Source organism: Pisolithus orientalis, assembly GCF_024613125.1.
Source record: "Pisolithus orientalis strain OTSU chromosome Unknown F5J12scaffold_20, whole genome shotgun sequence".
Classification (NCBI taxonomy): Eukaryota; Fungi; Basidiomycota; class Agaricomycetes; order Boletales; family Pisolithaceae; genus Pisolithus; species Pisolithus orientalis.
Window position 1 is genome coordinate 482,064 of NW_026260801.1, and position 25,960 is coordinate 508,023.

Below are 25,960 nucleotides of genomic sequence, written 5' to 3' on the forward strand. Positions count from 1 at the left end.
GCAAAGGCTCACTTATCGTCGTCTGAACTCAGGCATATCTGCATCTCCTCGCAAACTGCATACATTCGAACGCTTACCCCATGCTGGTGGCAGGAACTGTGCAATATCTGCAGGACTGCTAGCGACAAGCCATCCTTAGGAGAAGACGACATGAGTATGTCACATTCGCATACCCTGCTGCTGGAATAAGCCAGACGGAACGGTTTGCTATAAACCGATTGATTACCACTGCGAAGGTCATTTCGCCGCTGCACATGCATCACGAACATGACATCGGATTTCAAAGTCGGGTGCCGTTGGTGTCCTCTAGGCGCGCAAAAAGAATTGAAACGAAAAAATTTCATCAGACACTTCAGGGAGGTACATATGAAGGGCCAGCGTTCAAAAGCTCACGTACCTTTTAAAACATCAGCACCAGTTCTCCTTGTCTCCCATGGTCACTGGCACATAGGGCGCGGTAACCCTTGTGCCACTTCCTTCTGTGATTGTTGTCGCTCGCTTGCGCAAGCAAGATTCCGGGACCGTTTTCCATCGTGAGCCGCTGTACTCTCTAATTGGCGACATCGCCTGTGTGCGCTTGTCCCGTAGTATATGTGTCCATTAAATCCCTCCCCTTCAAGGATGCCTTCTCATATCCTTATCCTAGCTTTCCCTGTTTATCTTGCGTGCACCATTGTTGTATGGTCTTCCTGTCGCTTACTGTATTCGTCTCCTGCTGTGTGCTCCCTCAGCGTTCAAATTGAGGACATCAAAGTCAAGCGTCAACAAAAGCGGGTGTATTATTGGTATCAGCGAAGATGATCGGTATTCAAGCGAATAAAAAACATACCTCTTCATCAGAACTATCGTAATCTGCGTCTGCATCGGGATTTTGTTTGCGCTTTGACATGATACACCAACGGAAACCTACAGCACTACGTCCGACGTCGACACGGACCTTCGTAGCTAGGTGAACGAACGGAGAGTAGAGATGAAGATACAAGTCAATAGAACAAGAAAGCGAAGAGAACAGAATGACTAGAGAAACGTAGATCACAAAGGAGAGTGATCTAGTGCGTGGGGGGAAGGCCGCCGGACGCTAGCTCCAGAATCGAGTGAGCGTGCCGAGATGCCGAGAGCGCGCGCGCACTGAGCGGGGGTCACGTGACTACGAAGCCGGGAGATTGAGACCAGATCGGAGAGAGAGACGCAAGACAAGGGGGAAGAGAAGGAATCTAAGAGTGAACGCGTCTTAGATTACATAATGTTCACGTGATCGCTACGAAGGCCCTGTTGACTGCGTCCAAGATCGCGGGCTCACTAGTTAGCAGTAAACGCCCACCAGGGTTATTATGTAATTTTTTTTAACGAATCATACAATGACCAAATCAGTGCTCGGAAATGCAGGACCACGCCATCGAACCACAATGCCACACTTTCCTTCCCTCACACAGGTCTTCTACCACCCTAAATTTAATGACGTGGTCACTTATCCGACAATCTATGGAGCTGCATTTTCATTTATTTCGAAGATCTCAATGATTCCAATTGTAATCAAGTCCGTCAACCCACACACTCAATTCAATTCAAATCTTCGAGCTTCAGAAGTATGTACGCAAGTAAATAAGAGGGTAGAGGGTATTCTGTACAAATCATATGCCCGTGTCCAAACCAGGACACGCATACAAGCATATAGCCAGAATCTTAATAGCAACAACAGGAAGGCGTTAAGGAACCATCCTCGATACGTCATATCACAACTCGGGAGCATATCACATCCTACGAGTCCCTCAGGGCTCCTCCATCCCTTGCCATCGACGGAACAACCGGTGAGGGCAACAGTTCTGGGGTATACGCTACCGCGTGATGCCCATCTTCAGGAACGCGCCAACGATTTCAACTTCGTCGTACCGACCCGGATTCTCGGACGTCTTCTTCGCATGAATATAGGATAACGTATTCTGGAAGTGTCGCGTTATCATTTCGGGCGAGGCAACGCCTTCGATTCTCTGCGAAGGGTGCAGGTATGAAGTCGAGAATGCAGGTGAGGAGATCGCGTCGATTGATGACGCAATGAGTTCGACGAGCGATACGATGTACTTGGGAGCGATCTGCACAAAAAAGCGTCAGCTAAAATGCGCGATTTAAGAAAAGCCTTTCGAGTAAGACATACCGCGGGTGCACCGCGATCGAAGTAGTATAGGTATTTGTCTAGAGTCTCACAGTACAGCTGTACCGTCACGATCTCCTCTGTTGCAGAGTTGGCTATACGCAACGCTTTCTGCAGGCACTCAAGTACACGTTTGCTGTCTTGATGAGGGAACTGAACACAAATGATCGGGTTAAGAGGGTAAGGTCGCAATGGAAAAGGAAGGTCTAACCGCTCCGGCTTCTTTTTCCTTGGGACTACTGCTCTTTTCGTCGTCTGTCCGCGCGCCGTCACCTTCACCATCGCCATCGCCTTCTGCTGGCGGCTCCTGCCACCATAGATGACTAGCCGCATGAACAGCGATAGCCTGATGCGGTTTCTTCAACAACTTTGCACCATGCAAGGCAGCTTTCGTTATCAATGTATCGTATGCGTCCACCTCGAACACTCGGGACGTCTGTAACGTGCCGATGATAAGCGTAATCGCTGCAAGCTGAGCACGAGATTCCGAAATCGAGTCCTCGTAAACGGAGAAGGCTTGCACGTAGAAATCATACGCAAGATCAGCGAATTCGGGTCCGCACTCGGATGCGATTTGAGCAGCGAGCAGGAAGAGTCGTAGTGCGAGCGCGGGAGCATCGACTTGTGTAGCAAGGATAGAAGTACACTGTCGCACGAATTTGAGGATGGTCGTTACTTTGGATTGCCAATCCTCCTCCTGTGGACTGAGGTGTCAGAGCGGGAGGTTTTATGATCAAAGGAAGACGCTCACCAGATGCTCCCGATTCTTATACCGACGACAGAGCTTAATGCTCGACGTGATGAGAGCAGGGAAGGTGTAGCGCATCCGCTCGCCACCTGCCTCGAAGTGCCTGCGCGCCGTCTGCAACAACTGCACAAGTAAAGTTAACGACTGCCCACCGTCCATATCCAATATACCCACATCAAATTGTGTATCCAGCGACTCTGCTCTGAACAAATGCACCATACGTGCGACCCAACCTTGCTCCTCAGCGAGATCCTCTCCCCCCGCGAACTGTGGTCCCTGTCGTCGTGCCTCTTTAACTGCGCCAAGGCCCTGTGCGGGCATTGCATCATTCTGGTCCTTGATCAATACGTGGCACAAGTCAAGCACACCATCCACATCACGCGGAGTCTCGATGAGTGTCTCATTTTTGAGCACGCTGGAAACGACAGAGTGCGCGATGGAACGGCGAGTAGAGAATAGCTGTTGAGTCAGGAGGGGAACGTAACGTGGGATAGCAAGCAGAGTGAGAACGGATTGGTAGGAGTTGATAGGAGCAACGAGAAGAGCAGCAAGGTTGGCAGCTGTCTGAGGAGCGTGAAGGTCAGGGCTGGGAAGAGTATATAAGTTTACGCGGTGTCAAATTTTGGCCACAGCCATGCCTTTTTGAAAACTCCTTGATCTTCTCGTGTGTGAAGCCAAGAATTTGGTCCACGTATTCCAGCCTGTCGGGATAGCAACTTAGCGAGAGGTTCGTTAATGATACGAACAACGCCGTGATATCCTGTATGGAAAGATCCGGTCTTGCCTAATGACGAGATTAGCTCAAACCCCTATTTAACGCAATCACACATACCTTGATAAGCTCGACGACTTGCTTCCAAAATACTTCGAACAGTTGGACGTTTTCTGGTATACCCCTGAATTTGTGCGCAGGAGCGCCCTCCTTGTCCTTGCCCTTCCCTTCCTTACTCTCATCGGGCATGCCATTCACCTTCTCGCCCACTACACTATTTACCGCATCTTCTTTTGCAGCCTGAACGGCATGGTCTTGCCAGGTATCTGCACCGTCCTGCGACACTTGTTCTACCCGAGGTGCACTTGCCTGCTCGCGCGCTACTCTGACCTTCTCCGCAAGTCGTCGTGCAGCACCTTCTTCCTGCCTCTTGGTTTCCTCGGGATCTTCATTCTCCGCTTCACGTGCAGCATAGGCGGCAAGACGATCGATGAGAGCAATCACTATCAACTTGATGTTCACCTTTGGATGAAGCTGAGCAGTCGCTGATAGGAAAGGACCGAGCGAATGCAGGTGGAACTCATCTGTGAAGACCTGTGAAACAACGACCATAAAGGTTTCGTATAGCGCGCGGGCGGTCCAGTGAGCTAATCTCAGGATGAAATTATCGTAATTCTACTGCACCTGTATGACGACCTCCATCAGATATTCCTGGGCGATGACATCCTTGCAGTTGACCACTTGTTCCAGAATAGCGGGAAGAATGGATCTTTGGTACATGTCAAGGTCCACACCATCGAGTTGAGATAAGCGAACAAGATTCGTCCCGACGAGTATTCGCAAATCGCGTCGTTCCATTTCACGCTTCTCGCGATCTCGGGAATGACCTTGATGTTGAAGCCGGACCCATAGCTTGTTCATTTCGATGAAATTCGTGAGGACGAAGGATATGGAATCTTGCAAGTTTCCACAGGGTCTGACGCAGAACTCGCACTGTCAGCAGGTCTGACTAAAGCAATACGCAATTGATAAAGACTCGCACATACCCCTGGTCATCCCCGACTGGAAGGTAACCCCTCGTCTGACCGCTGAGATAGTGCCTGAGAAAGAGCCCTCTGACCGGGTTTAATACGCCTCTGCACATTTCTATCATGTCCTTCATGATGTCCTTAACAGGTGCTTCGGGGATAGACATGTAAACGGAGCCGACGGTAATCATGAGATAGAGCCGAGGTACTATGTTGCCGGCGTATTGAACCAACTCGTACAGGTCAGCGAGATGATGTCGGCCTTGGGTGTGTGCATCGTATAGATAGTTTGAGAGATGACGAAGAGAATCAAAGACAGCCATATCTGCATTGCAAGGAGGTTAGGTCGACCAGATACGGCACGGACAACACAAACAGAGTTCATAATATTGCTTTGGAGAGAGGGAGGAGGTTCGCAGTTCGGCGAGCATTAGGCTGGCACTCTTCAATGCATCCATGATGTCGTCATTATCCTGTTGACTAGAGTTAACATTATCCAGTAGCAAGACGATAAACACTGCGGGAGAGAAGTAACCGAGGACTGCGCATACGCACCAGATGCCTCCTCATCTGAGCCGCCTGCAACTTGACGGTGCTGAGACTTTCACTAAGGAGCTTTCCCTCTTCAGGAACCTGCGTCGTCGGCGTGGTCGCCATTCTGAGTCGCGACGAGCTCCAACGGTGAGCAAGTCTCCACAGCGCCGATGGCTACTCGTCACTTGGGTCTGTCAGTAGGACCCTTGACAATTTGCCGATTATGTAATGCTGTGCTACACAGGACTCCGTCAAGTACTCCGGGCCAACAAGTTTTTTTTTTTCATTTGCCTATTGAAGGAAGCCTCCGAAGTACCTTATGTTGAACCGGGTGCAGAAAATACCTCTCCAATAGTGCGGACTAGTGCTTCAAACCGATCTGCAGGAACCAGCATTGCCCGTCCACCAACATCGAGACCAATACTCTCCGCATCGCGTGCCGGCGCATTGGTATACGAGTATGTCAACACGTGTTCGGAGAACTGCACTTCGTATGAGATCATTGTAACGTGTCGAACGAATGATAATCCAAACCTTCATTATTTCCTCATCCTCTGGATGGAATCCATATACACCATCTCTGCTCCTTCCCAGTTCAGAACCTCCCGCCGACTTATACCGCTTCGAATTCCTCTGTGCAGCAGCCATCGCCTCCTCTTCCTCGGGTGTCAGGCGATACACACGGGATATAAACAAGTAGTGTGTAAAATTATAAGGATCACCCTACACAGCATTTAGAATTAATATGACTTTATCAAATGAAAGGTAAAAAGGCATACATCTGCAACTGCGTCTTGTAATTCGTCGACGAGCATACGATACATGGGTGGAACGACCTGCACCGGCATATTGATCAAGCGTTCACTCAAGACAAGTCCTAGGTGCGCTTGGGCCTGATTCTGAACCTGAGTTTTTGGCGCCAGCAGCGATGACAACGTGCTGTGGAAGGTAAGATCCGCTGATATCTTTGACAGCATGTACTCTATGAGAACCTTCACAGCAGGATTATCCTGTGTTCGCATTGTCCATCAGCGGGCGCCGAGAAAGTAAAAACAGGAAGTAGTCGTACTCGGTGTGCATCGCAGCTCAAGACGGTAAGAAGAGCACACGGATCGCTCTCTTCGCCGTCTGTTTTGATGGTGCTCCCGACGCCCGAGTCCGCTGCAGACAAGATCAAGTCTGCCAGCCTTCCTGTCTGCAAGCCTTCGGCGTCGGCGCCAAACAGTTGAATCAATAACCGGTTGATAGCATGGTAATCGACCTCAGCGTTCAAACTGAAGAAATCAAAGTCAACGTCGACAAAAGCGGGTGTCTACTGAAGTAGTGGTATCAGCGAAGATGATCGGTATTACAAGCGAATAAAAAACATACCTCTTCATCAGAACTATCGTAATCTGCGTCTGCATCGGGATTTTGTTTGCGCTTTGACATGACACACCAATGGAAAAATACAGCACTGTGTTGCACGTTGACACAGCAGACTCACAGGAGCAGCTTTTTTCGGATTTGTGGCCCATCATTTGGCCAACCTGATTCAATGATATGACCTCACGTGATAGTGATGCTGCCGTGAACTTGTCTCACATTGCCCTTACGATGTGCCAACGAGGCGCCGTTGTATAAGTACACCGTTACAGCGTTGTCCGGTGAGACGCTTTCCCGGTCACTTATACTGACATGGCATCCAGTCGTCACTTCTTCGTTAGTATTCCATGGTTCAATGTTTCCCGACCTTGTACTGATATGGCACTCAGCGTAACTTCTTCGTTCGCATGTCATGGATTCATTCTGGCTCTCGGATTTTGTATCAGAAAACAGCCACTTCCAGGTCATTCTTTGGTATGATGGCACACGACTCCACCAAGCAGTGTCCTTCCTTGCTGCTGTCGCTGGCACGGCCTGTATTGCCCGCCGCTGCACAAGATCGAACAAAATCGAGGCAAGTCAGGTTGCTCGCTTCCCCCCGAGCGTCTGTTGGCAGGATGGCAACCGATAAGCAGCCCACTCCCCCCACGTCAAAGCCCTTGCTGCTACCTCGCACTCCGCGCCTATCTGCGCAATAACAAGCAGTCGCTTGCTGATACTTGGGATTTAGCATTATCCCGTGTGCTGTTATTTGTAGGTTGCAGGGTTGGGGGGCTGTAGGGAGTCATGTGAACATATAAGTACAGTCTCATGCGGTGGATCTCCGCCTTGATTGACCCATTGCGACGATAGGCTAACTGAAAAGGCGAAAACTACCCAAAGTTCCAGATCGGTATATTCTACCGGATGTTTTGAGCTCATCATTGCCACAGACCGCCAGTGCAGTGTTGGAGGGCTACCATTACCAATGGACATACCCCCTCGGGGGGTCTCCTCAGCAAGTCCCTGTGTATTTGCTGTAAGGATAATATCCTTGCAAACGATCGCTCCTTGTCTGGCTCCCTTCCCAATAGTTGTCTGCTACCAGACTACCCTCAGACGAGGTTGTGGCCAAGAGTAGAAACCTGTTCGTTGAATCGGAGGAGGTTCGGCGATCAATTGGGATTTAAGGCCTCCCCCGATTACGATCGCGGGGTGTACAAGTGGCGCACTGGCGGATTTCTGGAAGTTAATGCCACCGGAGGTTCATAGGACTTGCCGTTAACCTTTTTTTAACACTTTCAACTCAGCATTCCACTACTTTTCTCGCCAGCTTGCGTCTTTGCCTGCCCTCCATTCAATCAGAACGATGCCATCGCATAGCCGTTATTGATACCCGAGCTGCCCTCCAAGTCCATGTGCCGAAGGATCCATGCCCTCCATATGTATGGCAGCCCTCCCAACAGTCTCACATCAAACCCTTTCTAGCCAATTCATATCCCTGCCTGGCCTCAAATCCAGGAGGTATTCGACTGCGAACGATGTCAGCGTACTTCCACTTAGGATACTTGGAGGGCCTTCCACGGTCCATATTCTAGAGAATTTGAAGCCTCCATATATATTGGAGCCCTCCCAAGGTCTCCCTACCACCACCTCGTTGTTTTCAATCCACCGTCACCTTCAAAACCATGTTCCCGTTCCCTCAGCTCGAGTTTTCGACCCTCGTTCCCGTCCAGGAGGCGGCGTTCGATGCGTCTGCATATTATCTTCACGATCCAGAGAACAATTGCTGTTCCTTCCCAGACGAACCTTTTCTGGGAGAACATGGAATTTCTTTGCTATCAGAGTAGGCTTCAATGTCGACTCTGCAATGTCCTGTTTCTCACTGTCATGTTCTGTATCAGTGATACTACCTGGTATGATGATCATGCCGAGGTGCGGAGACTACTTATATTTATCTTCTATGCAGCCAGCTTACGCTTGTTACCATGTTCCAGCAATCGTGTGCATCGGCCATGCCAGCTTTGTCTCGTCTGCCAACGTTTCATATGGATTACCCGAACACCGCTGGCGTTTTCGGCTACTCGGATTATGTGCAAAGTGCAGCAAACGACTACGACACATCCCAATACTACTACCCAAACTTCGGATCTCACATCGTAAGTTCGACTTGATACCATAAGAGTGACCTCTCGTAATTTTTCATGTTGTCTGATAGCCTGTGCAATCCATCCCCGCTGTAATGTCCGTTCAAGCCACTGAAGTCGGCGTTCCTGCCGGACACCTCGCTGGTGCCGAAGGAGACTTGGGACCCTTCAGCCGGGATGCTTGCGCCGTCGCCACTTCAATTGGCTTCCCCGTCACACCCGATACGCCAGGCTCTGCTTTGGAAGTTTCACAGGCGTATCCCGTCCCAATCCAGTTTACAAACACCGCAACCCTGGGGTCTCCACAAGTAACATCACAGCCCGACTGGAAGCCTTGTAAGTGGAAATCCAATCAGGGGGGTATGTGCGGCGAACTCGTGGGTTGGCACTGCGAGGGCCATCTGGCCGCTGTCCACGGAATCGTTGTACATGGCAAGTAACAAACTCGTCACCTGCGGTGCTTGTGGCAAGGGCATGAAGCGGAAGTCCATCTTAAGGCATTTCCGAGAGAAACATCTTGGATTCCGTCGCTCAAAGTGAGATTCCTCGTGGAACCCAACAATTGCTGTATTCTGGTAAGGTCTATCTATACTTATTGCGTGCTTGACAAATTTAATAGACATTTTGTTCTGGCTGCACACAGGTTTTACGTACAGTGCGAATACAGGTCCTATTGACTGCGCTACTTCAATCATTTCTTCGTGATCGTTGCTCATCCTTCTATACGAGCTGCTTCTATTCCATTCTATAGCTACGGTCATGCATTCCTCTGATCCGCCACTACTGGTCATCATACATCCACAAATAGTAGAAAATCGTAGCGTTCGATTTCAGCTAAAACATTGGGCCCCAGTCAGACACTTCAACTCGTACATCGCACTCATCCCGCGGCACATTATACCGTTGCATCCGTTCCAGTGGACGGGTTTAAATAAGATGGTCAGTGTCAGTCGTATCACATAGTTTCTACGTTCAGTACCATCTTGAGATCTTCTCATCGAAGGTTTGCAGGGCCACGAGGTGCTTAGCTACAGCAAACGTCAATGATCCAGGCCCCGCCGGGGATAACCACTCGTGTTAATTTATCACCAGTTCCTGTGATGCGGATCTAGGGGACAGTGGGCTCACAGCTCTACTAGTTCCAGGGCCCTAGAGACATTCTCAGTGTCCTATTATTCCGGGACTATTTGTCAGGTTGGGATAACTCCTGCAATCGACCAGAGCTGCGCACCAATCACGGCACCTTCCGATACCGCAAGGTGAACCTGTTGAGGTGCGTTATCACCGGGAGGTTCCAGCGAGCATTTACTTCCGCGGATACCGTGTTGGTACACTCGCGGAGACAAGGGCGCCGCCACGTGATCACTCTACCATACGGCCAGATCGCTGGCTCGATGTGCTTGGGGCCCAACCTTACCCATCCTGGAAGATTAGCTTTCAGAACGTTGTTTCCAGAATGCTGGCGTTTTGGAAGTGTGCCCTCATCGCCACATTTCGAGCGCATTAAATACGGCATGCACCGTACCCTCTTGAGGCTGAAGGCTTCACCTATCTCATTCCTTCTTGGACACCCCCACTCTCCTTTTATCCGGTGCTCGTGCTCTCCGTCCGATTCCAACCCTCGCCAGCCGTTCTACCAAATATGCGTAGTTGTCCATCCTACCTCGCACAATTGCCCAACATGCATCTTGTGTGTGACCGTTCGCCGCCGCCACTCTCCCGCGACGCGACTTCCTTGCAGCACGGCTGCGATCCTAGCCACATGCTGCGTGGTGCAGTACCCAAGGATCGCTCAGACGGTGAAGATGCAGTGTGCCAGGACCGGACCATCCCCCCGTCGACGTAAGTGTCATTTCATGCTAGACACCAAGTTTTTGACATTTCCTGTAATCAGATTTAGCCCTTCTACTATCTTATCCGAGGTTTGCAGACAGACCTTCTTGACCTTAAAGGGAGTTCTAAGATATTGTAGTATCACCAGCATTTTCCGATCCGTTTGACACGGACTTCAGCCCTCGCGCCCGGCTTTGGAACATATGGGACTCGTGATGTAAATCGTTACTTCGGTTCTCAGCTATGATGCTTATCGCAAATCTCAGCATGCTCTGCTCGCGTTATATGTCGCTGACAATGCTAAATACGCTGAGGCAACCATGGTGCGTTCAACTTTGACCAACGGCACCCGAAGAGTACTTACGCAGGGATCCCCTCCGTACAGCAGCCTCCTTATGCGCGTTCCGTCCCACCCAACCAGGCTCATACCCTCAACCAGATGGATCCGGTTTGGAATGCTCAAAGCGCAGGACTTGGCAATCCTGCAGCTTCATACTCGACCCATCATCCCGTTGATGAAAACGAGGGGTCTTTGATGGTAGGCTTGACTTTGGCAGGTATCCAGCCATGATGCTTATCGTAATCCCAGTATACTCCGGGCACATTATATGTCTCTGACGATACTAAATACGCTGAGGCGACCACGGTGCGTTCAATTTTGGCCAACGGCACCCGAAAAGTACTTACGTAGGGTTTCCTCCCGTACAACAGCCTCCTGATGCACGTACACTCCCACACAACCAAGCTCACACCCTTAATCAGATGAATCCGGTTTGGAATGTTCAATATGCAGAACATGGCAATCCCGTTACTTCATACTCGACCCCTCTCGGTGATGAGAGCGAGGGGTCTTTGATGGTATGCTTGACTTCGGCAACTATGGTATTGGGCTACTAATTAAATTGAGTTAAGATTCCGCCCTTTAAATCACCGCCACACGACACCCATTCCCTCGCTACTGCTGATGCCGTCCAGTTCATTGGCACGCCTAGGTGGACTGCGGAATATGGTCATGCAAACTCTATTAACCTCGGAATTGTCGGAGGACCTCGTGGCTGCTGGAACACGCGAACCCTTTTCGACTCGAGCGTATGTCCGCCGTCAAACATGGTTCCGCCACCTTCTCTGGAACCGTGTGGACACGTGCTTGCTGGGGGCATTCCAATATCCACATGTCCCCCAATCGCATCAAACGTCGCTGATGGCACCATGGTGAACGCGGGGACAATACCCATCTCACTTGATCGTCCCATGCTCCGGCCTGGCGGAGGGGATAATCGTGAAAGGATGGATGGAATTGATCACAATTCCGACAACGCCCCCTACTCGGTGGCGCCATCATGGTCGCTTTCGGATGTCCCTCGGTCACTGCCTCATAAGCTGCAACCAACACACAGCATCGGGAACCTTTCTATGCCTAAGGAGTCACCAAGAATTAACCGTTCCACTGGGTCCTCGACGAGCCTTCCGACAGCACCCAAACCCTGCGGCTGGCGGGGCAACGGCGGAAATATATGTGGCATGCCTGTTACGTACAACAATCTAGTACACCATATCGCTGCCGTCCACGACATCAAGGACATGGCATTCGATGCCATAATCGAGTGTCGTTGGTGTCGTCCGGGAAACAGAATGAAGCGGGAGAGCATACTGAGACACCTCAGAGAGAAGCACTTGGGGTATCCGCGCCGGAAGAACGGGGTTACGCGACTTTCCCTTCGGTTTCCTTCGATGACCTCGTCACATAGCGCCCTGAATACGGGCACGCCGGTGGAATCGCCAACGTTCGCTTTACCCTATCTTCCTTATCCTGTGTCCCCTAGTAGTGCTCTTTCCCCGCGTTCCTGCGATTTTTCAACTTCGCCATCCTTGTGGAAACAGAACGAGTAAAGTATGCTAGATTTCAAGTCAAACTGCGACTTTTTATCGCACGGAAGACTATAGTAGCGTTCCAAGCTGTGTTAGATACCTGCAGGAGACCAGTCGGTGTCCGACATTTTTTCCGACCTTCCCAAACCATACATTGGAATATATACAACACGCAATTTTATGATTCACTTCCCATGTACTATGCACAGCCCAATTGGATCGAGTAGGCGAATCACCTGAGATATCCCAGTATCCCGGCGGTCGCCTTTACGAGTCGACATGTAATAGTTTCTACGTACTGATTCTTACGGTCACCCATTCACCTTTCCTCCTGACCGCGAGTTCCGAAGCGTGACAGGCAACCTCTGTCTGTCTGATGGATGTCCTACAGCAGACCATATGACTACATACTCAGATGTTCAGGTTTCCAGGAAGAAGGGCACAGCACAACGCCACCGAATTGGAGTCTCTTCGAAATAGGTGGAGACGTAATAACGTACGGATCGTGGGCATCATAGGGCGAGAAGATCAGAACGCCACGGAAGCCTTCTATGGGGAATTGAGTGAACTTCCTCCAGCGAGAGAGCTGGGGTATGGTACAGTACCGTACAACTGGCGGTAAGTATTTACTTTATACTTGAGGCCTAGGGACAGGAGGTAATAGCGAACAGCCACGCTACGTATCGCTTAGTCAGAAAGGCGAAGACATGGTCGTGCGTCGTGCACATCAACAACTCCATACCTCAGCCTATAGCTTCCCCAGAGCTCAGTTCATTGCTCGGAGGCTCTCTCCCACTGCTTCACGGGAACAAATTCACAGGGACTCGCAGGGGCTGGGCCAAGCTTCTGGAGCAGACCGTACTTCAATGATACACACAAGCATGGAAACAAACCCCGCCTTGGAGGAGGATACAAAACAATTAGGACAAAGGGGTCAGAGTCGTAAAGGCCGCCATCATGTGTAACGAGCCAACACGTAACACTATCTCATGTGAGTAGGACCGCTGGGCTGGCGGTATCGTCAAGTCTTATCTTTGTCGCCGAAGCGAATGCAGTGTATCAGGTGAGTACTTGTCCTGCTGGCACCGGTACGTATCCCGTTTTTCGCGCGGGTGTGATCATGGCTACTCAGTGTTTTTTTGACGGCAAGAATTTAAACTTACTGCTGCATACCTAGTTACTAATTCTGTATATGCCTGGCACGTCGCAGACACACTATACTGAGTCGCGGGCCTAGCAGGACTCGAGTTAAAGAACCACCAACCTCCTTCCTCCCCTGGGATCTTATTGAACTGTTCCTACGCGACTAAATTCATCTCTCACCGGTTGATACCGTCTGGATATACATACACTGATCATATCTCCGAACCTATAGAAAAGTTGTCTTCGCGTCGATCTTAACCTTAATCCTTTACTCCTTCCCGTGCACAGAATTCCATCCCAGGATTAACCTGTGACTCTACCAGGTTTCTAGTGTCTTCTTCCATCAAGGGAGACTCCGTTGCCAATCTTGGACGAAGGCTCGAATAAATTTAGAGTTCCAGAAGATAGCGTAACTTTCTTGCTGCGCGTGTGCACCAGAGGCTCACGGAGAAGTTCCGAAGCAACTCTGAAAAGGGCAAGAACGAGAAGATGATATATGATGACCAAAGAGAAGTGAGTCAGTTATGTTTCGCGTTGCTTTACCCCTAGAAAGTTACCTGCAAGGTTCGAGGCAATCCATCCCCGCGGACCCTTGCACCGTATTCCCTGATCTGCTAGCAGTGTGAACACCAAAGTCATTCGTAACATCAATGCTGTGAATAAATTTTTTCGTCATGCTTTCGTAAACTAATTGTGATTTTGACACAACTCCGTACGACCACGGGTCATTTCCAGCACTGTCGTCACCATTGCCACACTGTACTTCTCGATCTCCTGCACTACATACCTTCATTTTCGTATCGTAAACGTTGAATCAGGAGCATACCGTCCTATCCCCTACTATGGAAACAAGTGATGAAGATATTTCGGAGTCGGGGAATAGCTCGCAAGGTGTGTATTGAAAATCGTCATAGAAGATAAAAGAAGATCCGTCGACTGAGATTCTCGCATCGGCCAACTGAGTTGCTTCTCTTCTCACGATGAAGCAGGGAGAGAGTCCGAACACTGGCTGTGGTTCCGTCCACACGTTGACTACAAGTCGGGTATCACGCCGGTCAGAAGCAGTCTTACTGTGTACAAACAGCTTTCGCCACCTTCGCATTTACCCTAATCCACAAGAAAAAGGAATGATCAACAACGCTATCGAGCGGGGTGCTGACAGCTTGGCCGGGCATAGGTAATGCCTACAAGATAATCTATTACAGGAACTGGCACAACTCATCTACAAACCTAACACTTTGTACTGAGATCGATGAACGAGTCGAAAACGGGTGGGAATGTAAATAAAGCTGACTACCTTCTCGTTCTGGGGTACCAAATTCCTGCTCCGTGCTGCTCCAGAACTTCCTGGCAACTTGTATCGCTTCGAAGTTCGTTGTGCAGCAACTATCGCCTCCCCTTCCTCGGGCATCGGGTACTATACCATGAGTATAACTAGGCATGTATACCTATGTAGCGGGAACTGTAAGGATCGCTTTGCACAGTGCTATGTTTTCTTCGATCAGTTAAATGAAAGAGCGACTGGCACTGGTATGTTGATCAAATGGGGATCTATGAAGGGCAAGATCCGTTGATGTGCTTAACAGCATGTACTCCACAAGAACCCTCACAAGCTTCACAGCCAGATGATCTAGCGTGCCGTGGTTCGTCAACAGCAACACAGGAGCCGAAAAGGAAGCGGACTGCTCTCTCCACCGTTATTAAAAGATCAAGTCTTCTAATCTTCCTGTAAGTACACGCTCTCCGCGCCCGTGTTTAACCAACAATAAATTGATCGCGGCGATCGATCTCGATGTTCAATTTGAAGAAATCAAAGTCAGCGGTACAAGCAAAGATGACCGGGGCCTAGCGCAAGGGAAGGGGCTAAAATCAACTCCCTTCATCTGAGCAGCCTATAATCTACATTTTCACCGAACCCTGTTTGCACTTTTGAGATGGAACGAGGGGAATTATGTACCGCGCTGATCAGTACATGGAGCCCGTTTCTAGGTTAAAGATCTCACGTGACGCATGAGCTGTGGTTAACGCAATTATGTAATGGCAGCAAGCAAATGAAACGATCATATAGCCGAAGTCGTGAAGTCCGTTGCAGCACATGGACGACTTGATGCTCTCACATTATCCTTGACATTAAGCGCTGCTCTATAAGTGGACAAGGTTCAAATTCCTCAATTTAGTCTCATATTAACTTTGCGTCCGGGTGTAGCATCTGGTGGAGTACTCTGCAATGAAACCGCAACCACTGACTCAACTCGACATCGATCAGACAGGATAGGTGAATGATACGAGACATCGTAAAGCCACCGCGGAAACAAATTCAAGTGCAGTGGAAAACTGAGCAATACCAAGTCACATACCGTGATGTGGCCGTTCTGTCGTTCTCGGGCTTTTCATTGGCAGCAAGCATGGAGTTTCAAGTGCGGCTTCGTCACAATGACGCGATGTTTTTACAAAGCTCAGAAAAGGTGTTAGATTCTCTGTCGAGATGATTAGTATAACATAATAGGTCCAATGAGTGGAAGGTGATAAGCGGTTCGATTCCTATGTGAAGGCTGGACTGCGTTACTTCCCCATCTGCATGATGCCGTAGCTAATATCTGATATTTAGCATTACCCGGTGGATGATTGTCTGTCGTGAGCTGAAAGGATTCTGGCGATTACGGCGACGACGCGAACAGGTAGTATTGGTCTTCACCTGCATATTTTCTTCTCTGAGTGTCCAACTCTAGACATGAGATCGACTGAGAGGGACCGGAGGATGCCAAATCGCGGGATCCCTGCCGACCGAACAGTGTCCAACACAAGACGCCAATTGGCAATACCACGATGGAGGCCAACCCTCGGACGGACTTGCTCGCGATAGTTTCACTGTAACTTTCACCCACATCTAGGGGTTCCCTAGTCAACAGGCGATGGCCCACCAATGTGCGAAAGTCTGCGAAAATTTGCTGCAAGATAGGAGTACCTAGCGCGGTACCCTGAACAGGTCCCCTTATATTTGGTATTCAGTTTATGCAAAATTGCATGAAGTTTGGTGTCATATTTATCCCTTTCGTAGCCGGTATTTCCTTTGGCCACTCGAATTTCCAGTGACAACGGTGACGGAATGCCACGCGTTGCGCAATACAGGATATTTTCTCATCTTGTGGATGGAATCCACATACACGATTTCTGCCCCTACTTAACTCAGAACTTTCTACTAACGTGTATCGTGTCGAATCTTTCTGCACAGCAGCCATCGCCTCCTCTTCGGGTGTCAGGTGATACGCCCGGGAGTGGGTGAAAAGGCATACGTCTGCGACTGCGTCCTGTAATTCGTCGACGAGCATATGATACATGGGTGAAACGACCTGGACCGGCATGCTGATTATGTGATCACACAAAACAAGTCCTAGGTGCGCTTGGGCCCGATTTTGAACCCGTGTTTTTGGTGCAAACAGTAAAGACGGCGTGCTGTAGAAGGTAAGACCCGCTGATATCTTTGACAGCATGTACTACCCTATGAGAGCCTTCACAGCAGGATTATCCTGTACTCGTTTTGTCCATCAGTGAACGCTGAGAAATTAAAATCAGGAAGTAATCGTACTCGGTATGCATCGCAGCTCAAGACGGTAAGAAGAGCACACGGATCACTTTCTTCGCCATATGTTTTGGTGATGCTGCCGACGACCGAGTCCGCTGCCGACAAGATCAAATTTGCTAGCCTTCCCGTCTGCAAACCTTCGGCGTCCGCGCCAAACAATCGACCTCAGCGTTCAAATTGAAGAAAATAGAGTCAACGTCGGCAAAAGCGGGTGTCTACTGAAGTAGTGGTATCATCGAGACTCTGTTTGAGCTTTGACATGGTACACCAATGGGAATATACAGCACGTTACACGTTGACACAGCAAACTCACAGCAGCAGCTCTTTTCGGATTTGTGGCCCATCATAGATCAATGATGTGGCCTCACGTGATGGTGATACTGCCGTCAACCTGCCTCACGTCGCCCTTATCGTGTGTCGACGAGGCGCCGTTGTATAAGTACGCTGTGTTACGTCCTTGTTCTGCGAGATGCTTTCTGTGTTACTTATACTTCCATGGCACCCAGTCGTCACTTCCCGGTTAGCATTCCATGGTTCAATATTTGTACTGACATGGCACTCAGCGTAACTTTTTCATTAGCATTCCATGGTTCAACAATTACCATGGATTCATTCTGGCCTCTCGGGTTTTGTGTCAGAAAACAGCCACTTCCAGGTCATTCTTTGGTATGATGGCGGCTCTCACCAAGCAGTGTCCTTCCTTGCTGCTGTCGTTGGCACGGCCTGTATTGCCCACCGCACAAAATTGAGCAAAATCGAAGCGAGGTTACTCGCTTGCCCCAAGCGTCTGTTGGCGGGACCTTAGCCGATAGACGCTGTGCCTGACATATATCTGGCGATTGGGGGTTGATAAGCAGCGACTTGCCTATGTTAAAAACCTTCCTCCCCTACTTCCCCCCCAGTTCTCTGCGATTCTAGGCTGATATCGGGCCTTTCGCGTTGTGATATGTAGATTTCAAGGTCGGAGAGCTGTACGGGACCATATGAACATGTAAGCATAACCTCCAGCAGTGAATCTCGGTCCTGATTGACCAATTGAGACAAACGGCCGACAGAAAAGGAAAAGCACCCAGAACCGTCGCCACACATTTCTGGGCTCATCACCGTGACAGGAGGTGGTCTGGTGATGCAGTTTTGGAGTGCAGAGCACCCCAACGCCGCGAACGGACACGCCGAGGTTCTAGTTGGACTTTCATTCTCCCCGGCCAGCACCGCCAACCAGACAAATCAGCTGGGTTCGAAAATCCACAGCAGCCAGCTGCGTTACCTGGGGGGTCTCCTGGGTTGGTTCCTGTGTACTCGCTATATGTGTAGTTTTGAACTACATTCATTGTCTCCGCAGTCGGTCACACCTCGGCTGCTCGGCTTCCCAACGGTTTCTTCGCTAGGCTTATCTCCAAGGCGAGGTTGCGGTCGAGATAGTGACCTGCCTCTGGAGTCAGAGGAAGTTCATCGATCGAGTGAAATTTAAACCCCCACCCGCTCATAATACCGCGGTGTGTAAGTGGCGCTTGCAGTTTTCTGGAAGTAAGTTAACGCCGTCGGACTTTCATAGGACTTTTCAGTTAATTCTTTCTTGCAGTCTCCTCTCAATTTCCAGCTCGAGATCTGCGTCCTTGGCGTCCTTTTCTGTTTTCAGTCCAGCTAGGGCTGCCCTCCAACATCAGTATTCACCGCCCCCATATGTTTTGCAGGCCCCCAAATGTCTCTCATTTCTGGCTTCTTCCAATCAATTCAATTGCGAACGAGGCCATCACATTCCCACCCCAGATACTTGGCTGCCTTCCTTGGTTCATGTTTTAAAGGGTTCATGGTCTTCATATATAAATACAGCCCTCTGGGTAGAATCCCTTCATCAAGCTCGTTTTCTGTCCACCAACCCCTTCAAAATTATGTTCTCTCAGCCTCGGTTCTCGTCCTCAGTCCCCACCCCTGTGAAGGAATACGACGCGTCTGCTTGTTATCTTCACTACGATCTGGAAGACAGCGACTGCTTCCCCCCAGATGAAGACTTGCTGGCAAAGCGAACAAATGCTTTGCCACCAGGGTAGGCCGTACGCGGTCTCTTTGCAATGTGCCAGCCCCTCATTGTCATCTTCTGCATCACTCGCAGTATTCATTATAATTTTCCTGAGGTAAAGAGACCATCTACGTTTATCTTCGGTACAGCCTGTGTACGCTTTTTACCATATTCCAGCAGTCGCCCGCATCGGATGCACCAGCTATATCTGGGTAGTCCACGTTCCGTGTGGATTACCTGCAAACCGCTACTGTTTTCGGTCACCAGGACAGTGCAGGGAACATTGAACTGCTACGGTAGGTCCCACTTGGTACCTTCCCTATTTTCCCGCCGTGGGATCTGTTGCCGTGAGCTCGACTTCGATGTCTGCATTGGCAAGGACTGATTGATGATTTCTATCTTTTCACAGTTCGATTCCTTAGTGGTCTCGGTTCAAGCCACCGAAGTCAACGTTCCCACCGGACATCTTGCTCTTCCCCGAGGGTACCTGGGGCCCTTTAGCAATGATGCCGGTGCCGTCGTCACCTCTGCCAGTTCAGTTGGCTCTCTCGCCACAGCCGATACGCTAGCCTTTCCTTCGGGGATTTCCCAGGTGCTCCCTAACCCAATTCAGTTTACAAACACCACAGCCTTAGGGCTTCCACAAGTAACGTCACAGCCCTATCGAAGGCCTTGTGAGTGGAAAGACAACACGAGGCGTATATGCGGCAAGGATTGCTGTCTTGTGGTGAGGCCTATGGATACCTCGTGTTCGCCGAATTTGATCGACTTTTTTTTCCCCATCTGCATACAGGTCTTACTTACACTGCACGAAGGTATCTCATTAACTGTGCCATTTGATTACTTCCTGTTGCTCATCCTTTCATACGAGCTGTTTTTGCTTCACTGTATATATTTGCTCATGAACTCCACTGATCCGCTAACGTTGACCATCACACGCCCACGAACAAATAGAAGTCATGTCGGTCGGTTTCGGCTAAAATATTGGGTATTAGTTAAACAAACTTCAAGTGGTACACTGCGTTCGTTCTTCTGCTTTCACTTTACTGTTACACTCGTTCCAGTGGACAGGTTTATATAAGATGGTAAGTGTTTCACATAGTTTTGGCTTCCAGTACCTTCTCGGAATGTTCTGATCGAAGATTCGTAAGGCCACGAGGTAGCCTGCCACAAACTTCAATGATCCAGGCCCCGCCGAAACACTACGGAATTAAGTCACCTCGCCACGAAGTTCCTGTGACGCGGATACCGGGGGGCAATAAGCTTCTCAGTCTGAATGGTCTCTGGGGTCCCAAAGATATACCATCCCGTTACTTCGGGACTATTTGTTGGGTTGAGGTGACTGGTTGACATGCGCCGCAAGCCACTAAAACATCTCGCTCACGAAACTGTTCCTATTTTAAAGTTTGCGTTGCATGGAAGCTTCCGCCATTGCATGGGAACCTATTGAGGTGCAGACTTTCGCTTATCTTCAGGAGATTCCAGCAAACACTTACTTCCGCGGGCACTGGTGGTACATTTGCGGATAAATGGGCGCATTCACTTGATCGTCCAACCATACAACCTCGTGGCTGGATTAGTGTGTTCGAAGGTTTGACCTGACCCATCTGGAAGACTACCTTTCACGGAGCTTTCGTTTCTAGGGCGCATCCTTCACTCTGCGCCGAGTACTTTGGGGGCAGCATGCCTGCATTGCCCCACTCAGTATAATAGTCCGGGTCACACAATAACCCTCATACAGCTGAAGACTTCGCCTCCCCCATTCCTTTCTAACTTCGCCTGCGTGCTCTCCCTACGCACGTCCCCTCCCAGACGTCCGAGCGAATACCCTCGACTTGATGAACGGAGTCTGGCACTGGGGTGCTCAAAATGTAGGGGTACATAATCCCTTTCCCGTTACTTCATCGGCCAGTCGCGCCGAGGAATGTGGAGGGTCGTTGATGGTAGGCTTGACTTCAGCGGGTGCCGTCTTGGGTCACTACTTAGTTAATTAATAAGGTTCAGCACCCTCAGCAACCGCGACATGATGCCCTCTCCCTTTGCGCTGATGATGCCGTACAAATGGGTGAATCGACATGGAATACGGTTGATCGAGGGAAGCTTTTTAATCTCGGAACCCTCGGAGGACCCCATGGATTTCAGGATGTGCAAACTTTCCGCGGTTCCAATGAATCGTTTTCCCCATTTTCCAATTGGGCTCTGCCCTCCTCTCAGGGACTGTTCACCGGGGCCGTTCCGGGGCCCACATGCACCTCAATTGTACCAGACATCGCTAATGAAACCACGACGAACGTGGGGACGATACCCCTCCCACTCCATCGCACTGCACTCCAGCCTGGAGGGGGGGACAATTGTGAAAGGAAGGACGGAAATTGTCACACTTCTGGCAAGATGGCACTATTGTCATATTCAAACGAGTCGTGGCGTCAGGAAGTAAGAATGCTATCCACGTTTATCTTCCATGCAGCCAGCTTAACGCTTGTTGCCGTATTCCAGCAACTGTGCGGATGGGGCACGCCAACTATGTCTGCGCTACGTACAGTGCGAATACAGGTCCTATTGACTGCGCCACTTCAATCATTTCTTCGTGATCGTTGCTCATCCTTCTATACAAGCTGCTTCTATTCCATTCTATAGCTACGGTCATACATTCCTCTGATCCGCCACTACTGGTCATCATACACCCACGAATAAATAGAAAATCCAATCGTTCGGTTTCGGCTAAAATATTGGGCCCCAGTCAGACACTTCAACTCGTACATCGCACCCATCCCGCGGCTCTCATTATACCGTTGCATCCGTTCCAGTGGACGGGTTTAAATAAGATGGTCAGTGTCAGTCGTATCACATAGTTTTTACGTTCAGTACCATCTTGAGATCTTCTCATCGAAGGTTTGCAGGGCCACGAGGTGCTTAGCTACAGCAAACGTCAATGATCCAGGCCCCGCCGGGGATAACCACTCGTGTTAATTTATCACCAGTCCCTGTGATGCGGATCTAGGGGACAGTGGGCTCACAGCTCTACTAGTTCCAGGGCCCTAGAGGCATTCTCAGTGTCCTTTTATTCCGGGACTATTTGTCAGGTTGGGATAACTCCTGCAGTCGGCCAGGGCTGCGCACCAATCACGGCACCTTCCGATACCGCAAGGTGAACCTGTTGAGGTGCGTTATCACCGGGAGATTCCAGCCAGCATTTACTTCCGCGGATACCGTGTTGGTACACTCGCGGAGACAAGGGCGCCGCCACGTGATCACTCTACCATACGGCCAGATCGCTGGCTCGATGTGCTTGGGGCCCAACCTTACCCATCCTGGAAGATTAGCTTTCAGAACGTTGTTTCCAGAATGCTGGCGTTTTGGAAGTGTGTCCTCATCGCCACATTTCGAGCGCATTAAATACGGCGTACACCGTACCCTCTTGAGGCTGAAGGCTTCACCTATCTCATTCCTTCTTAGACACCCCCACTCTCCTTTTATCCGGTGCTCGTGCTCTCCGTCCGATTCCAACCCTCGCCAGCCGTTCTACCAAATATGCGTAGTTGTCCATCCTACCCCGCACAATTGCCCAACACGCATCTTGCGTGTGACCGTTCGCCGCCGCCACTCTCCCGCGACGCGACTTCCTTGCAGTATGGCTGCGATCCTAGCCACATGTTGCGTGGTGCAGTACCCAAGGATTGCTCAGACGGTGAAGATGCAGTGTGCCAGGACCGGACCATCCCCCCGTCGACGTAAGTGTCATTTCACGCTAGACACCAAGTTTTTAACATTTCCTGTAATCAGATTTAGTCCTCCTACTATCTTATCTGAGGTTTGCAGACCGACCTTCTTGACCTTAAAGAGAATTCTAAGATATTATAGTATCACCAGCATTTTCTGAGCCGTTTGACACGGACTTCAGCCCTCGCGCCCGGCTTTGGAACATATGGGGACTCGTGATGTAAATCGTTATTTCGGTTCTCAGCTATGATGCTTATCGCAAATCTCAGCATGCTCTGCTCGCGTTATATGTCGCTGACAATGCTAAATACGCTGAGGCAACCATGGTGTGTTTAACTTTGACCAACGGCACCCGAAGAGTACTTACGCAGGGTTCCCCTCCGTACAGCAGCCTCCTTATGCGCGTTCCGTCCCACCCAACCAGGCTCATACCCTCAGCCAGATGGATCTGGTTTGGAATGCTCAAAGCGTAGGACTTGGCAATCCCGCTGCTTCATACTCGACCCATCATCCCGTTGATGAAAACGAGGGGTCTTTGATGGTAGGCTTGACTTTGGCAGGTATCCAGCCGTGATGCTTATCGTAATTCCAGTATACTCCGGGCACATTATATGTCTCTGACGATACTAAATACGCTGAGGCGACTATGGTGCGTTCAATTTTGGCCAACGGCACCCGAGAAGTACTTACGTAGGGTTTCCTCCCGTACAACAGGCTCCTGATGCGCGTCCACTCCCACACAACCAAGCTCACACCCTTAATCAGATGAATCCGGTTTGGAATGTTCAATATGCAGAACATGGCAATCCCGTTACTTCATACTCGGACCCCTCTCGTTGATGAGAATGAGGGGTCTTTGATGGTATGCTTGACTTCGGCAACTATGGTATTGGGCTACTAATTAAATTGAGCTAAGATTCCGCCCTTTAAACCGCCGCCACACGCCACCCATTCCCTCGCTACTGCTGATGCCGTCCAGTTCATTGGCACGCCTAGGCGGACTGCGGAATATGGTCATGCGAACTCTATTAACCTCGGAATTGTCGGAGGACCTCATGGCTGTTGGAACACGCGAACCCTTTTTCGACTCGAGCGTATGTCCGCCGTCAAACATGGTTCCGCCACCTTCTCTGGAACCGTGTGGACACGTGCTTTCTGGGGGCATTCCAACATCCACATGTCCCCCAATTGCATCGAACGTCGCTGATGGCACCATGGTGAACGCGGGGACAATACCCATCTCACTTGATCGTCCCATGCTCCGGCCTGGCGGAGGGGATAATCGTGAAAGGATGGATGGAATTGACCACAATTCCGACAACGCCCCCTACTCGGTGGCGCCATCATGGTCGCTTTCGGATGCCTCTCGGTCACTGCCTCATAAACTGCAACCAACACACAACATCGGGAACCTTTCTATACCTAAGAAGTCACCAAGAACTGACCGTTCCACTGGGCCCTCGACAAGCCTTCCAACAGCACCCAAACGCTGCGGCTGGCGGGACAACGACGGAAAGATATGTGACATGCCTGTTACGTACAACAATCTAGTACATCATTTCGCTGCCGTCCACGACATCAAGGACATGGCATTCGATGCCATAATCGAGTGTCGTTGGTGTCGTCCGGGAAACAGAATGAAGCGGGAGAGCATACTGAGACACCTCAGAGAGAAGCACTTGGGGTATCCGCGCCGGAAGAACGGGGTTACGCGACTTTCCCTTCAGTTTCCTTCGATGACCTCTTCACATAGCGCCATGAATACGGGCACGCCGGTGGAATCGCCAACGTTCGCTTTACCCTATCTTCCTTATCCTGTGTCCCCTAGTAGTGCTCTCTCCCCGCGTTCCTGCAACTTTTCAACTTCTGCATCCTCGGTGGCCATCCCGCCAACTTCGCCATCCTTGTGGAAACAGAACGAGTATAGTGTGCTAGATTTCACGTCAAGCTGCGACTTTTATCGCACAGAAGACTAGTAGCGTTCTAAGCTGCGTTAGATACCTGCAGGACACCAGTCGGTGTCCGACATTTTTTCCGACCCTCCCAAACCATACATTGGAATATGTACGCAATTTTATGATTGACTTCTCACGTACTATGCACAGCCCAACTGGATCGAGTAGGCGATTCACCTGAGATATCCCAGTATCCCGGCGGTCGCCTATACGAGTCGACATGTAATAGTTTCTACGTACTGATTCTTACGGTCACCCATTCACCTTTCCTCCTGACCACGAGTTCCGAAGCGTGACAGGCAACCTCCGCTTGATGGATGTCCTACAGCAGACCATATGACTACATACTCAGATGTTCAGGTTTCCAGGAAGAAGGGCACAGCACAACGCCACCGAATTGGAGTCTCTTCGAAATAGGTGTAGCTCTTGTCGGGAGACGGCCGCGTAGTGCTTAGTCAGAAAGGCGAAGACATGGTCGTGTGTCGTGCGCATCAACAACTACATACTTCAGCCTATAGCTTCCCCACTCGGAGCTCTGTTCATTGCTCAGGAGGCTTCTCTCCCACTGTTTCACGGGAACAAATTCACAGGGACTCAGCGGGGGCTGGGTCAAGCTTCTGGAGTAGAGTGTACTTCAATGATGCACACAAACATGGAAACGAACCCCACCTTGGAGGAGGATACAAAACAATTAGGACAAAGAGGTCAGAGTCGTAAAGGCCGCCATCATGTGTAACGAGCCAACACGTAACACTATCTCATGTGAGTAGAACCGCCAGGCTGGTGGTATCGTCAATGTCTTATCTTTGTCGCCGAAGCGAACACAATGTATCAGGTGAGTACTTGTCCTGCTGGCACCGGTACGTATCCCGTTTTTCGCTGGGGGTGTGATTATAGCTGCTCAATGTTTTTTTGACTGGCAAGAATTTAAACTTACTGCTGCATACCTGGTTACTAATTCTGTAGATATGCCTGGCACGTCGCAGACACACTATACTTGGGTTGTGGGCCTAGCAGGACACTGAGTTAAGGAACCACTAGCCTCCTTCCTCCCCTGGGATCTTATCGAACTGTTCCTACGCGACCAAATTCATCTCTCACCGGTTGATACCGTCTGGATATACACTACATTGAACCCATCTCCGAACCTCTAGAAAAGTTGCCTTCGCATCGAT

General features: G+C 50.1%; 9 protein-coding genes across 9 annotated transcripts; 6 read left to right on the top strand and 3 right to left on the bottom strand.

Moving 5' to 3' along the window:
- Positions 1–291: 291 nt before the first annotated feature.
- On the top strand, positions 292–913 carry F5J12DRAFT_840248 (uncharacterized protein). The gene is made up of 3 exons (XM_051746100.1): positions 292–350; positions 398–726; positions 830–913. The coding sequence occupies exons 2-3, from the start codon at positions 592–594 to the stop codon at positions 884–886; spliced, it is 192 nt and encodes a 63-aa protein (XP_051598763.1). The 5' UTR covers positions 292–350; positions 398–591; the 3' UTR covers positions 887–913.
- Positions 914–1,422: 509 nt separating this feature from the next.
- On the bottom strand, positions 1,423–5,388 carry F5J12DRAFT_840250 (vacuolar protein sorting-associated protein 35). Its single transcript, XM_051746101.1, has 11 exons — positions 5,193–5,388; positions 5,014–5,110; positions 4,656–4,962; positions 4,294–4,585; positions 3,730–4,203; positions 3,536–3,681; positions 3,072–3,483; positions 2,901–3,020; positions 2,361–2,846; positions 2,153–2,302; positions 1,423–2,090 (listed from the first exon to the last, which is right to left on the bottom strand). Exons 1-11 carry the CDS (start codon positions 5,292–5,294, stop codon positions 1,836–1,838), a joined length of 2,841 nt encoding a protein of 946 aa, XP_051598764.1. The 5' UTR covers positions 5,295–5,388; the 3' UTR covers positions 1,423–1,835.
- F5J12DRAFT_744188 (p21-C-terminal region-binding protein-domain-containing protein) lies at positions 5,389–6,805 on the bottom strand. The gene is made up of 5 exons (XM_051742059.1): positions 6,543–6,805; positions 6,241–6,483; positions 5,951–6,181; positions 5,706–5,894; positions 5,389–5,653 (listed from the first exon to the last, which is right to left on the bottom strand). The coding sequence occupies exons 1-5, from the start codon at positions 6,600–6,602 to the stop codon at positions 5,489–5,491; spliced, it is 888 nt and encodes a 295-aa protein (XP_051598765.1). The 5' UTR covers positions 6,603–6,805; the 3' UTR covers positions 5,389–5,488.
- A 1,159-nt stretch (positions 6,806–7,964) lies between these two features.
- On the top strand, positions 7,965–9,228 carry F5J12DRAFT_207743 (uncharacterized protein). Its single transcript, XM_051738416.1, has 4 exons — positions 7,965–8,361; positions 8,420–8,450; positions 8,513–8,674; positions 8,734–9,228. Exons 1-4 carry the CDS (start codon positions 8,204–8,206, stop codon positions 9,100–9,102), a joined length of 720 nt encoding a protein of 239 aa, XP_051598766.1. The 5' UTR covers positions 7,965–8,203; the 3' UTR covers positions 9,103–9,228.
- A 779-nt stretch (positions 9,229–10,007) lies between these two features.
- On the top strand, positions 10,008–11,790 carry F5J12DRAFT_207865 (uncharacterized protein). Its single transcript, XM_051738417.1, has 8 exons — positions 10,008–10,504; positions 10,557–10,584; positions 10,635–10,712; positions 10,762–10,818; positions 10,881–11,033; positions 11,085–11,141; positions 11,207–11,353; positions 11,403–11,790. Exons 1-8 carry the CDS (start codon positions 10,305–10,307, stop codon positions 11,709–11,711), a joined length of 1,029 nt encoding a protein of 342 aa, XP_051598767.1. The 5' UTR covers positions 10,008–10,304; the 3' UTR covers positions 11,712–11,790.
- Positions 11,791–16,322: 4,532 nt separating this feature from the next.
- On the bottom strand, positions 16,323–17,023 carry F5J12DRAFT_840278 (uncharacterized protein; the record flags this gene model as incomplete). The annotated part of the gene is made up of 1 exon (XM_051746102.1): positions 16,323–17,023. A coding segment is annotated over exon 1 (481 nt), but the record flags the coding sequence as incomplete, so codon positions are not given.
- A 1,791-nt stretch (positions 17,024–18,814) lies between these two features.
- On the top strand, positions 18,815–20,381 carry F5J12DRAFT_208110 (uncharacterized protein). Its single transcript, XM_051738420.1, has 6 exons — positions 18,815–19,225; positions 19,288–19,406; positions 19,533–19,837; positions 19,904–20,123; positions 20,175–20,195; positions 20,262–20,381. The coding sequence occupies exons 1-5, from the start codon at positions 19,095–19,097 to the stop codon at positions 20,189–20,191; spliced, it is 792 nt and encodes a 263-aa protein (XP_051598769.1). The 5' UTR covers positions 18,815–19,094; the 3' UTR covers positions 20,192–20,195; positions 20,262–20,381.
- A 464-nt stretch (positions 20,382–20,845) lies between these two features.
- Positions 20,846–22,106, top strand: F5J12DRAFT_208037 (uncharacterized protein). The gene is made up of 3 exons (XM_051738419.1): positions 20,846–21,053; positions 21,109–21,938; positions 22,011–22,106. The coding sequence occupies exons 1-2, from the start codon at positions 20,949–20,951 to the stop codon at positions 21,745–21,747; spliced, it is 744 nt and encodes a 247-aa protein (XP_051598770.1). The 5' UTR covers positions 20,846–20,948; the 3' UTR covers positions 21,748–21,938; positions 22,011–22,106.
- A 1,260-nt stretch (positions 22,107–23,366) lies between these two features.
- Positions 23,367–25,031, top strand: F5J12DRAFT_207943 (uncharacterized protein). The gene is made up of 4 exons (XM_051738418.1): positions 23,367–23,371; positions 23,423–23,479; positions 23,545–23,692; positions 23,747–25,031. Exon 4 carries the CDS (start codon positions 23,799–23,801, stop codon positions 24,804–24,806), a length of 1,008 nt encoding a protein of 335 aa, XP_051598771.1. The 5' UTR covers positions 23,367–23,371; positions 23,423–23,479; positions 23,545–23,692; positions 23,747–23,798; the 3' UTR covers positions 24,807–25,031.
- Positions 25,032–25,960: the final 929 nt, after the last annotated feature.